The sequence below is a fragment of the Trametes versicolor genome (assembly GCF_000271585.1).
Source record: "Trametes versicolor FP-101664 SS1 unplaced genomic scaffold TRAVEscaffold_9, whole genome shotgun sequence".
Lineage (NCBI taxonomy): Eukaryota > Fungi > Basidiomycota > Agaricomycetes > Polyporales > Polyporaceae > Trametes > Trametes versicolor.
The window spans coordinates 1,196,464-1,210,694 of NW_007360329.1; the positions used below are offsets into that span (position 1 = coordinate 1,196,464).

At 55.4% G+C, this 14,231-nt stretch overlaps 3 protein-coding genes across 3 annotated transcripts; 2 read left to right on the plus strand and 1 right to left on the minus strand.

Moving 5' to 3' along the window:
- The first annotated feature begins 145 nt into the window (after positions 1–145).
- Positions 146–7,993, plus strand: TRAVEDRAFT_152359 (beach-domain-containing protein). The gene is made up of 31 exons (XM_008043266.1): positions 146–369; positions 428–661; positions 816–1,466; positions 1,516–1,744; positions 1,801–1,959; positions 2,022–2,407; positions 2,458–2,545; positions 2,596–2,704; positions 2,755–3,086; positions 3,138–3,617; positions 3,679–3,938; positions 3,988–4,226; positions 4,284–4,418; positions 4,471–4,634; positions 4,685–4,804; positions 4,853–5,012; positions 5,065–5,121; positions 5,182–5,446; positions 5,496–5,568; positions 5,617–5,680; positions 5,730–5,913; positions 5,969–6,003; positions 6,054–6,140; positions 6,192–6,318; positions 6,370–6,493; positions 6,549–6,608; positions 6,663–6,803; positions 6,860–7,029; positions 7,080–7,424; positions 7,477–7,808; positions 7,863–7,993. Exons 1-31 carry the CDS (start codon positions 172–174, stop codon positions 7,921–7,923), a joined length of 6,069 nt encoding a protein of 2,022 aa, XP_008041457.1. The 5' UTR covers positions 146–171; the 3' UTR covers positions 7,924–7,993.
- A 350-nt stretch (positions 7,994–8,343) lies between these two features.
- TRAVEDRAFT_129411 (P-loop containing nucleoside triphosphate hydrolase protein) lies at positions 8,344–9,876 on the plus strand (the record flags this gene model as incomplete). The annotated part of the gene is made up of 4 exons (XM_008043267.1): positions 8,344–8,715; positions 8,767–8,841; positions 8,892–9,527; positions 9,577–9,876. 4 exons carry the CDS (start codon positions 8,344–8,346, stop codon positions 9,874–9,876), a joined length of 1,383 nt encoding a protein of 460 aa, XP_008041458.1.
- Positions 9,877–11,359: 1,483 nt separating this feature from the next.
- Positions 11,360–13,972, minus strand: TRAVEDRAFT_129435 (uncharacterized protein; the record flags this gene model as incomplete). The annotated part of the gene is made up of 4 exons (XM_008043268.1): positions 11,360–11,728; positions 11,779–11,881; positions 11,947–13,361; positions 13,391–13,972. The coding sequence occupies 4 exons, from the start codon at positions 13,970–13,972 to the stop codon at positions 11,360–11,362; spliced, it is 2,469 nt and encodes an 822-aa protein (XP_008041459.1).
- Between the last annotated feature and the right edge of the window lie 259 nt (positions 13,973–14,231).

Here is a 14,231-nt window from a genome sequence, read left to right on the forward strand (position 1 = left end):
GCGCCGGAACCGCGTAGATGTTGATGGGACCAGGGACATGCGCTGGTGGCTGAAGTCAGGACGATCAGCCGAACGTCCATGCCTAGCGACTCTTCGTCAACCTCGACAGCGATGCTCACGACTTTCTGAACTCTGGGACTCTGGTAGCTTCCTCACAATCTTGTTTACGACATGTTTCGCACCCTCTTCACGCCGCTCAGTGCTCGGTTCTCGCTTCCGTCTCCTCTTTCTCCGCGCCTCAGCCAGGAAACACTCGAGGAGCCTGATGAGCTGGACCCAGAGGACTTTGCGCGGGATGTCCTGGTTGAGCTCATGCGGAACGCCACGGAGAGACTCAAGACGGCGGACACTTTGGCAGAACGAATAGAGGTACGTCTGTCCGAATGCGCGGATCCCGCAGTGCAGCGTCATGACCATGATGATGTAGGTGTTATCCGAAATACACAAGATAATGTTGCAAGACGCGTGCACAAAGGACGTGTTCAGGGAGATGGACGGCTTCCTCGTCCTCATGAGCGTGCTGTCCACTATCCACCCGACATTCTCCAAGGAGACGCGGGAGGAGGCCGCTGGCTCGGAGCTGCTGGAAGCTACGCGTCTCGTCTTCGTGATTCTCTCGGAGGCCCTACACAAACACAACGAGAATGCTGTATACTTCAGGGTGCGTGACTGTCGCGTAGGATACGCCCGAGCCGCAATGTCCAGACAACACTTCGTTGTATGCATGCCGCATATAGGCTTAAACGGCATATGACGAGGTGTTGCTCGAATTTGAGCCTTGATACAATAATAGAATACGCTAACGAATCCTCCAGGCTGCAGTCGGACTGGAGTCCTTCGCTCAGGCAACACTTGCTCTCCTGTCTGATCCTCGGACTATCAAACAGACTGTCAGCTTCCTCACCTGCCTTGCTCTGCACAACTTCGCATGGAACCGGTTCTTCTTGCATATAACTGGAGCCGACTACGCAGCCGTGGACCGCAAGTTCTCAGAGCTCTCCCCCCAGCTCGGCCTGATACATGTACCCGAAGCTCTGCGCGTACTCTACGACGCAGTCACGCGACCCTCACAGAACAACGCGTTGCTGCGCTACATGGGGATCAAACTACTAGAGCGGCTGACTTTGCACAAGCACAGGAACCAATGCGTCTTGAGCAGTCTTGGCCTTGAGAGGACGCTGTTCACAAGGCTGTGCTCTCCGGCAATACTCCCCAAGAACGAGCGGCAAGTCGTACAGAAGCTCCTTAGGCGACTACTGGACCACAACGTCCGGACAGAGGACGCAAGGCTCATGTTCCAGCGCGCTATACGTAAGAACGACACACTGGACCCGGATGTATTGGAGGTCCTGCGCGCGGGTATGAAGGTGAAGTGGCCGGAACACTTCTCCTTCGAATCTCCCGCCGCGGTGCGCGTTATCAAAACTGGTTCGCGCGCGCTGCCTTCCACTGGATTCACGTTCATGGTAAACGCTTCAGCGCGTCGCTTGTGTTCTAGTGACTGATACCGCACAGGTGTGGCTTTGGATAGAACAGGTTCCCCGAGACAAGGAACACAATATATTCTCAATCTCATCTGGCGACCGCACACTCTTCTCGCTCAAGCTCCGCCCCGACGGTTCGCTCAACTGCGAGAGCACCGGAAACAAGGAGCCCGCGGTCCTGAAGGCGCACCTTGCGAAGGGCCGTTGGACACACGTTGCGCTGGTACACTACCCACACCGCAACTCCAAACCAACTATTCGTACGCATTTTTGTTTCACTGTGAGGTAATCTCACCTCAGATGAGATCACATTCAGGCCTCTTTGTCGATGGCTCCATGGCGGATTCCGTGAACTGGTTGTACCCTCGCGGCGACAACAACGGTACCGACCACCCCTACACGATCGGGGATAACTCCGCCGGCGCGTGCCTCAATTGGTGTCTCGCCTCCGCCTATCTCTTCTCTGTACCTCTATGTGAGCACGAAATAGTCAGTACGCACCAGTCGTGACGCTGATGTTTATTGACGTTTCTGCAGCGGACGAGCTACCGCGCTTCATCCATGACCTTGGTCCGCGCTACGTCGCACGCTTCCAGGCCGCAGATCTGATTCGCTTCCTGACGTATGAGGCTGCCACGGCACTGAGCATCCACCTGTACGGGCGCGCAGAGCAGCAGCGCGGCGCAGCGGCCGACGTGAAGAACCTGATCAACTCTTTTAAGAACGGCTTAGGCATCAGCGAGTCCAATATCGTGTTCGCCGTGGCGCCGGCGACGACCAGGTTCGAGGACAAGAACACGGGCGATGTGAATGACGCCGCGATGGACGGCGACGTCTTTGTTGCGCGATGTAACGGTTTGGACCTCGCCATGTGGGAGATCGGTGGCGCAGCTGTGTCGTTGCGACTAGTACAGCTTGCGAACGTACGTTGTCCCACTCTCATCAATTCGTGCATCCATTCATCTTTCCTCAGAATCCCCATGAGGTGTCGCGGGCGCTTGGTGTCCTGACTGATGGTCTGCGCAACGGCTGGCAAAACTCTGAGGACATGGAACGGCTGCGTAAGTGGAGTCTGTCGCTGACGGCGATCTGAGGCTCATTATGGACGTAGGTGGTTACGATATTCTGGCTGATATCCTGCGCAAGAAGTGTCAGCTGATCAACATGACCGGTTTCGAAACGCTCTTTGAATTCCTGGGCATGAACTTCAAGTCCCCCGAGTGAGTCTTCATCAAGCATACCTTCTACGCACCCCCTGAACATCCTGCAGTCATTCAACTATCGTCAACACCGTCGCATACCGCGCCATTGCGCTTGATTTCCAGTTGTGGTCTTGCACCCGCCGAGAGATCCAGCTTGTGTACCTAGAGCACTTCGTGACCCTCCTGGATACCAGCAGGTACAAGCGGTTCAACAGCAAACAGCGTATGTCGAAGATGGGCGTCGTCCGCAAGCTACTCTTCGTGCTGCAGACCGACTGGTATGCCCAGGACATGTTGCCATTCTTGCTAGACACCCTACGTGTTGTCGCAGAAGCCAACTTCTCCATCGACGAAGCTATCAGACCTATTGTGTCTTACCTAGCCGCCAACTTGCATGACAGTACGTACTGCGCATCATTCGTGTGGAATTGCCATGCTCAGATATCTACAGCGAGTGTCGCTAACGGGAACAGCTCGCCCCGCTCGATGATGTCGCGGATCGACCACCAGAACGCGCAGTACAAGGCCGAGCAGGTGTTCAAGATGCTGGTGTCCATCCTCGACAACCCAGTCATGTTCAACAAGTTCACCGCCGCGCTGCCGCTCACTCGTATTTGCCTCTTGCTCCTCGGGGACCGCCCTACATCGATCTCTGCGACGCTGGTCCTCCGGCTGATCTCAGGCGCGCTCGGCATGTCGACGTCATTCAACAGGAAATTCGAGCTTGTCAGTGGGTGGAACATCTTGAAGCTTGTCCTGCCATACGGGTGGGATGCACAGGTGCAGGATGCGGCGTTCGACGTTCTGCTTGGGCCCAGCCGAGATAAGAGGGAGATCACACCTGCAGTCGTCTGTCCGTATATAGTCCCAGCAATCTTCTCCAGCCTGAAGATGGCGTTGGACTCCAGTCGCGTCTCCGAGGATCCCCAGGGTACGTGTACCCCTTTCCGTTTCACTAAGCACCCGTCCGTCTGACTCACACCCAAAATCAGTCCGCACCGCAGCCACGTCGATCGTTGAACATCTGTTGGAAGCGCTTATTGAAACGCATTCCTCTAGCCCGACGTTCCGCGAAGTGTTCAGGTCTCACGCGGTCACCCAAGCTTTCATCGACGCCTACAAGATGTTTGCGACGTCCGTCGCGCACGCGGCTGAAATCGACCAGGGCACCGTTCGGGTCCTCGAGAAGCTATCGCACCTTGGCTTGAGCATTGCTCTCGACAATGCAGTTGCTGTCACCCAAAAGCAGGAGGTGCGCTTGTATGTATATGACCCAGTGATTAACTCTCACGCTATCGCAGATCATGGACGTGCTTCAGTCTGCAGAATCTGTGCTTAACCCCAGAGCATCGCAGGAGACAAGCATCGATGCGGGCACGGTTGTGGGCACGAAGGCACGGCGACGGAGGATGGCATCGGTCCGGTTGAGTATGCAACTCGGGGAGAGTGCCGTCAAGCGGTCTGTTATTCGCATTCGCGAGTGGCGCCAGTCTGTCATTACGACTGAGAAGAAGCGACTGCGCAAGACGGTGTTAGATCTGTGGGTCTATCTGAAGGAAACTGTTGGGCACTGGCGCAAAACTGACACTTGGTACAGACGCGAACATCACAGACAAGTGGCCTCGTTGACAGAGTGGTCGACTGTGCTGACAACGGAACGTGGTCTATGGGCACCATCCGACGTCGTTCCTCACTGGCGCCTCGACGAGACGGAGGGGCCATACAGAGTCAGGTCAGCACATCACGCTGCAGCCCCCACCTATATCCATCCTAATATCCTACAGGAAGAGACTGGAGCACGATGATGACAAGCTTCCGAGCTCAAAGGTCGATCCTAATCAGGGAATTGGTGACGTGCAGGATCTGGATGTCGACACGCGTTCTATCATGCAGATCGAAGTACCACCCTGGTCAGAATCATACGAACTGTCATCGACAGACGGGGACGGTGCGCCATCTCTAGCACGGACAACTGTTGAGATGCTCATATCCATGCAGACCAGCTCGGTGAGGAAATCGTCGACGATAAGCATCGTCGCGTGAGGCATGAGCTTGAACCGGGCGACGTCATCGAAGCTGTGAAGACAGTTGCCCGAATAGCCGGAGTAGATTCTTCGCGTATGTGTTGTTCGTTGTCATACAGTGCTAAAGCTGACATTGCTCCAGCCGGACTGTTGATCTTTGGAAAGTCTCACCTCTATCTGCTTGACGGGCTGGTCGAGAACAACGATGGAGAAGTAATCGACGCCCATGATGCTCCACGGTCTCTTTTCTTCGTCCCCGGCAGCATTATTGATCTTGACAAGCATCAACAAGCTCAACGATGGTAAGGTCCACTGCTTGTGCTCCACAAATATGTCCTCATGGAAATTGATTAGGCCGCACGATCAAATCATGAGCTTCAGCGACCGCACATTCCTGTTCCGAGATGTCGCGTAAGTACTGTTTTCGCTTTCGCAATGAGCGAGACCCATAAATAATTCATGCATTGGCAGGCTTGAAATCTACTTCCGCGACAGCAGATCTCTCCTGGTGGTATTCATCGATCGCAAGCAGCGACAAGCGATCACTGGACGACTGTCGCACATCATCGGTCGGGTTGGCCCAGATCCGTCGACGCCAGGCGCCATGAAGTCCCCTTTCGTGGGCCGCTTGAGCTCGAAGTTGTCAGCTGCATTCAGTGCCAAGATGCTGTCAGGATTCAGTCAGGATGAGCTGTCGATTGCGCAGAGAAAATGGCAATCTCGAGAGATCTCGAATGTGAGTTTTGTCGCGATGTCATTATAGCCTAGGTCTGACCCTTGCGTAGTTCACTTACCTCAGCATACTGAACCAAGTGTCAGGGCGAACACCAAGCGATGCCACACAGTATCCCGTATTCCGTGAGTACATACGACTCCCAACGGTTTTCGAAGACTGACACATCGCAGCTTGGGTATTAAGTGACTACACTTCGCCTGTCCTCGACTTGGCTTCTCCAGAGACGTTCCGAGAGTAAGTCAAGTCGCTCTGTTATGATGCATTATCCTGATGGGGTTGCCAGTTTGACACTGCCGATGGGGGCCCTAACCGCTGCTCGCCGAGAGGCTGCTCAATCGCGCTACGAGAGTCTGATGAGCGTTGAGGAGAAGCCCTTCCATTACGGGACACATTTCAGTTCTTCGATGATCGTCTGTCACTTCTTGATACGTCTGGAGCCATTCACACACATGTTCAAGACCTTGCAGGTAACCAGGGTATCATACTTCAGTGTCCGTATTTCTAACGATGGTCCTGACTTAGGGAGGCGACTGGGACTTGCCTGATCGTCTGTTCATGTGAGTCGCACGCCGATCATCAAAAGCAGCGATCTCATGCAACCTGACAGAGACATGAAGAGAGCGTATACTTCCGCTTCCCAGGACATCCGTGGCGATGTTCGTGAGCTGATCCCGGAGTTCTACTCTTGCCCCGAGTGCGTCCAAAATAACTCTAGATGAACCGCTTCTGACGCTCGATTTCCTAGGTTCCTCGAGAACACCGACAATCTCGACTTCGGTGTCCAGCAGAACACCGGGGAGAAGATCCACGACGTCAAATTACCACCTTGGGCGAAGCAGGATCCGCTTCTATTCATCGTCATGAACCGGAAGGTACAACTTGCACACACATCGAAAGCTTCGCGTCTCTTACGTCTAGTTCAGGCGCTCGAGAGCGACTACGTTAGCGAGCATCTACCACAATGGATCGACCTCATTTGGGGCTACAAGCAAGCTGATCCAGATGCGTTCAATGTCTTCCATCCTCTGAGTTACGAAGGGGCGATCGGTGCGTTGAGTTGCTAGTATCTGTGTCTGGCGAGTCCTCATTATCCTTTCACCAGACCTCGACGCTATCACCGATGACCTCGAGCGGGAGGCCACTGTTGGTATCATCCACAACTGTATGTCATTCCCCCTTTCACGCTCGAGGTCGCTCTAAGCCGTCCTTCCATAAGTCGGCCAAACGCCTCGCAAGATCTTCGCAACCCCACACCCACCTCGGAACATGCACGGGAACTCGGCACTCCCATTGGGTCTCATTTACGGAGTGGCTGAAGACTATCACCTCTTGACTCAAAGTTCACGGCCATTGAAAGGTACGCCTATCGCGCAGCCGATATAGTCGTCGGCCAATACTCACTTTTTCACCCAGAACTAGGACAGGATCAGCCTGTTCGCGACCTTGTGCTTGACCTCATAGGGCAACAGGTAGTGCCTTGTCCAGATGGAATGCGATGTGTCCCCTCTCGCCCTCATGAGACGGTGATGTGGGACAGCAGTCCTGCCTCTGCCGGAGCCCTCCGTGTCGTCGTGGATCGCAAGGTCAGTACCACAAAATATACTTAGAAACCATACGAACGACGCTTCGACAGGTCTCGCAAGTCGTCGAGTCGGCATTCTGCTCTTGCGCGACATTCACCGACGCCGACACTCTCGTCACCGGATCGACGGACAACATGGTCCGCCTTTGGCATGTACTGCGAAACAGCCAGAACCGCGATCAACCGGTGACCTTGCAGCTAACGCACCAGATGCGTGGCCATACTGCGCGGGTTTCTGCTGTGACAGCGTCGAGGGCCTGGTCGTTGATCGTGAGCGGGTCGAAAGACGGGAGCGCCGCATTGTGGGATCTCAACCGCGGTGTATACACACGCTCAATTTGGCACGGTGCGGGTGAGGCATTCGAGGTTCATCTTGTTGCAATCAACGAGAGCACCGTACGTTATCTTGCCGCGTGCTTCATGCGCTGGAGTTGACATCTATATTCAGGGCTACATCGCAACTTGCTCACGACAACGACTGTGGCTACATACCATCAACGCCCGGCCTGTCGCCAGTCTCGATCTTACCGATCTCGCTCCTTCACCGCTATACCCGCCTATCACCTCTCTTGCCTTCCTTGAACGAGACTACGCACAGACGGATCTCATGGCGACTGCAGGGCCAGACGGCACTATCACCCTCAGGACTTGGAACACGGACTCTACGCCTGAAGGAGAGAAGGCGCGGTGGGAATTTGCGACCCTCAAAACGTTGAAGGTGAAAGCCGAAGGACGCTACAGAAGCTCTGCGCCGTGTGTCACTGCGTTGAGATTTGTTGGGTGAGAGCGTACAGTCTTGTTGAGTCTCCGTACGGCCGCTAACGCCTCTCACAGAGAGTCGCTCTATCACGGAGAAGACACAGGAAAAATCTTTGGATGGGAACTGCCAGACTAGATGGCATCCCTGGCCGGACCCTATCGACGCTTTCGGTTGCAATATGGTATCATGTACTCTAGGATCTCGCTATATCTATACCCTGATATTGTACTCTCACTTGATCATGCCCGTCGCGCCAGTTGAGTTAGTCTCGTTCCCATCCCTTCTGGCGCTTACAGGGCGTGCACCAGAAGGTCTGGGGCATTTCGGGCCCAAAACGGCCACTCGTGACTCCAGGTCACGAATCTGGGCTTCCACGTGGAACTCGTTAGCACAATTTGTCATACCTACGCCCGCCAAATTTGTATAGTCCCGCTCGCGCCCCCTGAAGGAAACCTTTGAGCTCGCTCTTCCGTTCGCTCACTCGCTCGCTTCATCACACACGCTCGTTCTTGAACATAAACATGCCCTAATCAACGATACTACTGGTTTGTTCTAATGTCTCCGCCGGACCCGGCATCTGTTGGTACTGCTGCAGTCGACCCTCGCGCTGCCTCTCATGCCGAAGCACGAAAACGATCATACGCACTTCTCGAAGAAGCGCGAGCAGCCGCGAAGAAGAAGAAGAAGTACGACAGTCATGCGACCCGTCAGGCCATGATTGAAGAGTCGAAGAAACGCGCTGGGCTCACGCCCTATCCGGAACAACTCGATCTTGCGGAATGCATGCTCCTGGGTCTGGACTCGACGACCATCGCGGGGACGGGGTGGGGAAAGACGCTTCCCTTTGTGCTTCCTTTGTTTGCCCCTCAATCACGGGGCAAGATAATAATCATTGTATCACCGCTTAATTCCCTCGAAGCCGATCAAGTGAGAAACATGCCACGGTCGTTCTTGTGGGCACATGCTGAAGCAGATCAGGCCACACGCTTTCGGAAAATGAACATCAGTACCGCAGTAGTGAATGGCGAGACACAGACACCGGAACTGCTCGATGTACGTACCGAAAAAGCGTCGTATGTAGCCGTTAATAAAGATTGGCATAGGATATTGCGCAGGGAAAATACTCTGTCGTAATCATTGGTCCTAAGCTTCTCACTGAGCGACAGAGCACCTTCCGCACCCTCCTAAGTAATGCAAAATTCACAAAGAGGGTGCTCGCTTTGGTTGTCGATGAAGCCCACTGCATCGCTCAGTGGGGCGGTGAGTTCCGCCCCGAGTACTCAGACTTGGGTGACGTTCGTGCCCTCCTCACACTCAACACCTCCGTCTGCGCTTTCTCCGCTACCATGAAGCCGTCCGCACTCGCATTGGCTCGCAAGACGCTTCACATCTTGCCAAATCGCTCGTTCCATCTCAACATAGGCAACGACCGCCCTAATATAACCTGGGAGGTTAGGTACATGACGGCGGGCAAGTCTAATTTGGACGTGCTCGGTTTCTTGTTGCCCGCAAATGTGGCGACCCTGGCGAAGCTGCCCATGCGACGCATGCTGTTCTTCGACGACATCAACGTCTCGATGAACGCATGCCGATGGCTCATAGAACGGCTCCCCCCGATACTGCAGAGCCGTGTGAAAGTGTACAACGCGCGCCGCTGCACGCTCGCCAAGGACCTGGTGATGCAAGACTTCCGACAGGGAAAGTTGGACATATTGTTGACTACAGAAGCAGCTGGAATGGTGTGTGGTCTCACCTATGTTACATGGTCAGATTCTAACATTTACCAAGGGGTGCGATATACCCGACGTCGTGGAATCAATACAATTCATGGCGCCGGAATCCTTGTCGGTGTGGATGCAACGCGCAGGGCGCGCGGGACGCCATCCGGACATCCAAGCGCGCGCGATTCTCCTTATCCAACCAACAGTGTTCCAGGAGAAGGGGAAGCGATCGCGGCAGGACGGGGAGGTCGTCGCTTACGTCAAAGAAATCGAGGACGGGCTCCGTATGTGGTTGGACCCAGAGCGCTGCCGCCGAGATGTGGCCGATGAGTACTTCGACAATCCACCCACGCGAAAGCGTATGTAGTTGTCCTATTCAGATAAGTCAGAAATAACTCACATGCATGGTAAACAGCTCCTACGGGCGAATGTTGTGACAACTGTACTCGCAAAGGGCGCACGGCGCCGACGTCCGCTTCAGCCCAGCCCTCTCCATCCCCCAGTACCTGCGCTTTGCCTTCTGGCCCCAGCGCTACCCATACGACGCCGCTGTCAGCGAATATACCTCTGGTGCTGCAAGAGAGAACTTCCGATCACGAAGTTGGAGCAGACGACACCCGTGCACTTGACGCCGACGCTCGACAACACGCAGGCCCACCGTGTCAAGACATTGAGCCGTACTCACCTGATAACTGGCCCGCATACACACGCGCAACGCGCACCTCCGAGGATGAAGAACGCGCGCGAAGGCTCTTGCAGTCCTGGAGGTATCAAGCCTGGCTCACCTCGTATTCGCACCAACCTTTTGGCCCATCTGGCCTACTCACCGATACCCTCATCACCTCGCTCGCTTCGCGCACGAGCTTCTCCACTGCGGGCAGCTTGAGCGGTCTCCATTGGCTCCTTGTGGAACGGCATGAACTTGAGGTGTTGAAGGTCTTGCAAGACTTCGATCGGGAACGTGCATTGCCCAAAATCGAAGAGGCCCGAGTCAAGGCTGAAGCCGCCCAGGCAGAGAAGGACAGAAAGGAACACGAGGCGGCGGAGAAGCTCGCAGAGAAAGCGCGCGCGAAGGCGCAGAAGGAGGAGGAGAGAACGGCCAAGGCAGCGGAGAAAGAGGTGGAGAAAGAGCGCGAGCGGGAAGCCAAGCTAGCTATGCGAGACCAAGAGCGTGCGCGGAAGGCCCGAGCAGCCGAGCAGAGGAAGGAGGAGAAGAAGCTAGAAACCGCAGAAAGGCAGCGGGTGCGGCGGGAGGATAAGGCTCAGCGCAAGTTGGTGGGTGGGGCTGTGTGTGAGGCCGCAGAGGTTGCAGACGAGATCTGTGCAGGCACGCGTATGCACATCCGTGGCCCTCACAAGCGTAAGCGTTCTCGCCACGCACGGCCAACACCGAGGAAGAGGCAGAAGAAGAACAAGGAGAACGTACCAGAGCTGGCGCTGGTCGCAAACAACTCGCTCGCTCCCACCTCCGTTAGCGCCCAAGACGTGCACGCAAGCACTAGCGCCCTCGCGCCGCTCATACTACCGCAACCTCTATCACAATGCTCAGCAGACTCTCAAAATACCTCGGCCGGTCCTTCGAACCCCGCGCTCCTCGCCTGCGCATACGTTCAACTACCTGCGGTGGCAAGTACATCGGGCGCGTCTGTCGCGACACTGCCAAAACTGCGACCGCGTGCTCGGCCGCGTTACCGTCACTCAGCCCCGGTAGTGTCTCCCACAGGTGCCGCGAACACTCAAGAACTCATAACAGCGCCCGCACCGCCCTCCGTCGACCCTCCAAGCAGGACGTGCGCAGAGGAGGACATGGATACATCGTAGTAGCCAGGAATAATTTGAATATATTGATTCTATTCGTCTAATGTATATATCTCGGTTGTGGCCTTCGGAAAGCAGCGATCAGTCCACCAACGGTCTACAATGCGCTCCTCAATGAGCTGTCCCACTCCTGCGGAAACTACATCAGGTGCATGGTCCGCTTGACCTCCGTTAATGGTCCTCATCGCATCGAATTCGAGAACATGTGACTCGCGAAACATACTGATCACTCGCTCGACGTCCTTGTCCTTCGAGGGGCTCCCATGGCGCGCGCCGCGCGCGAGAAGGCTTGGGAACTGTGCCGCTATGCTCTTCTTTATCGCGCGAAGCACCGGGATGGCGGGCGATATTTTTTGGATGTATGCGAAGGTCGCACCGGGGCCAAATGATCGCCAAGTCACCTATGCATGGGTTAGGCAAGTACCGGTGTATGCAGTGGTTGTTTGCTTACCTTGATGTCCTTGATATTGTGTTCCTGTGCAAGGTCCACAGCGTGGAACCCATCACGCTTTCCTGTGAGATTTACAAGCCAGCAGTGCCTGCGAATATGAGTTCTGAAAAATTAGTTAGCATGAGTTGTTCAGCATACTAAAGATAGCATGCTGCATGCCCAACTCACCGTAGCTCCTCAGGCCATTCGCGTCGTAACTTATGGAGCAGCTCAAGGATCTCCACGGCGTACTTGTGGTTCCCACCGCCGATAAAGCGAAAGAGGAGTGTGGGAAGGAGGTCCTCCATACGGCCGACATCGCCTATGCGCATTGCCTCCCGCAGGTCGAAGTATGGCAGAAGATCAGCGCTGAGCATGATCATCTGCCGCTTTACCTCATCTTGCTGGGCTGCGGGCTGATTCTCCATGTGAGTTATCGCTTCGCGCGATATATGTTTGTCGCAGATTGTGTTGAGGATTGCAATGAGTTCCTGCGGGGACTTGGAAGCCAGATCTGCGTGGCTAGATGCGCCGCCGACCTCAGCCCACAGCGCGAGGAAGTTGGCTTCCCCAACATGCCAGAGAGCCTCGTCGAGATGATGCCAAAACACCCCTTTCGTCTCCTGCTTGAGAAGGCCCTTCCGGCTCAGTGTCTCGAACGCTTTCCGGAGCCCAATGCCCGCCGACGTCCCGAGGTATTGTGCATGCAGTGAGTTTGCGAACGCCATCGTGGCGTGGAACCATCCGAAGACAGGCTCAACCCACTCCATCCGCGCGAAGGAGTTCGGGTCGTCGTGCCGATAGCGGGCAAGACCGCGTATGCGGTCCACAGTGAGTTGATCTCCGGCCCATACAATCACTCGCTCTGCGCCAGTGCGTTTCTTCTCTTCCTCCGAGCCCCAGCCCATCTGTTCTAGCCATATCTTGTTCATCAGCTGGTCGGTGCCGTCATAACTGCTCTCGTCGACTTCGACGGTCTCCAGAATGTGCTGCTTGACCATGTGTTCAGGCCCGCACGGAAGCAGCTCGACCGGAGGTGGGGCAGCGAAGAGCGGATCGTCGTGGTGAGGATAGTCGGCAAAGGCTGGGCTTTGGAGTAGGAACCGGAGAACGCGATCGCGCCCTTGCGCCTTCATGCGCGTGGCCGCATCGAGTTCGCCCATGACAAGGTCCTTTGCTGGCAAGGGGCCCTCCTCCATCGCGGCCTTACGCGCAGCTTTTGTCTTGACGGAGATGTCTTCCGGAAGCAGAGCCTCCTTCGGTAAGATCCAAATGGTGGCAGCCGATGCGCTGATGAAATGATTGAGGTTGTGTGAGCGTTGCGAGAAGACGCGCATGGGCACGTTAAGGTTATCGTGCGATCCGAGGAGAGCACGACGATGTGCGCAGATATCCGTTTTCGTGTCGATCTTCGCATTCTTGGCGACCGTTTGGAAGGCGTTCGTAGTCCACTTGTGGCTCATAGTGATTCCGAGAGCGTGCAGCGCGTCGAACGCGCGGGCGGGTAAGCCGCACGCTTTGAGAAAGATTGACCATATCATAGTGAGGCGTGAGGAGTCGTGTGAACGAGAGTACGCAAGCATCGAGATCACTGTAAGGATTATCTACAGGCAAATCGTGTCAGATGTAGTACAAGAAGGGCACAGACAGACGGCGGGATACATACGTGAAAGGGGTTTTTTTGAGAATTTTCTTTCTTCTGGCGGGGACTCCATGCGAGCTGTTGCAGCAGGAGCCACAGCTTCGGCGCATGCCTGTTCTGGATTTGAGTGCCCACGTCACGAAAGTTGACACTAGTCAAGTTGGACGCGGAGAGGGGGTTATCTGGCGGCCGCAACTGGCTGGATGCGACGTCTTCGAGCTCTTCGACAAGAGTCTCTCCGACACGGGCGACAAGGAAGTCCTTCATGGCACTCCCACCACCAGACGTCTCTTTTGTCGGCGGATGCCACCATCGGTCCAGGACGCTCAGAAGAATGGGGCTCCGCATGAAGACCGCGCGCTCGTGCGCGATCTTGCGGTTTGCGATACACCCCGGATCACCCCAGAAGACAGCGTCCATAAAAAGCTCTAGATTGAGATTCTGAGTTCGCATGAACTCCAGAACGTTCTCCACACGTGTCGCGAGGCTCGCGCTGTCGCGCGCGAGCGCGTTCCGAAACGTAGCTGTGTAGCCACTGTAGAAGGAGGAGGCCGCGGTGCGCGGGGGTGGCATGGACGGAAAATTGACGTCGAGCTGGTCGAGCACATCCGCGAAGTCGTCCGAGTCATCCCAGTAGTCGTCGTGGTCATTACTGAATGCTTGTTGGTACTCGAGATCGGATGCGAAGTCCATTTCGCGATGGGCTTAAGTAGACGGCGCAGCGAGAGAGCCGTACTAGACGCGACGAACGAGAGCTCTGCTATATCATGACTAAAGCTATCTGACAGAAACCGTTACTCGGGGTAACTCCCGACAGGCACCCAGTGACCCG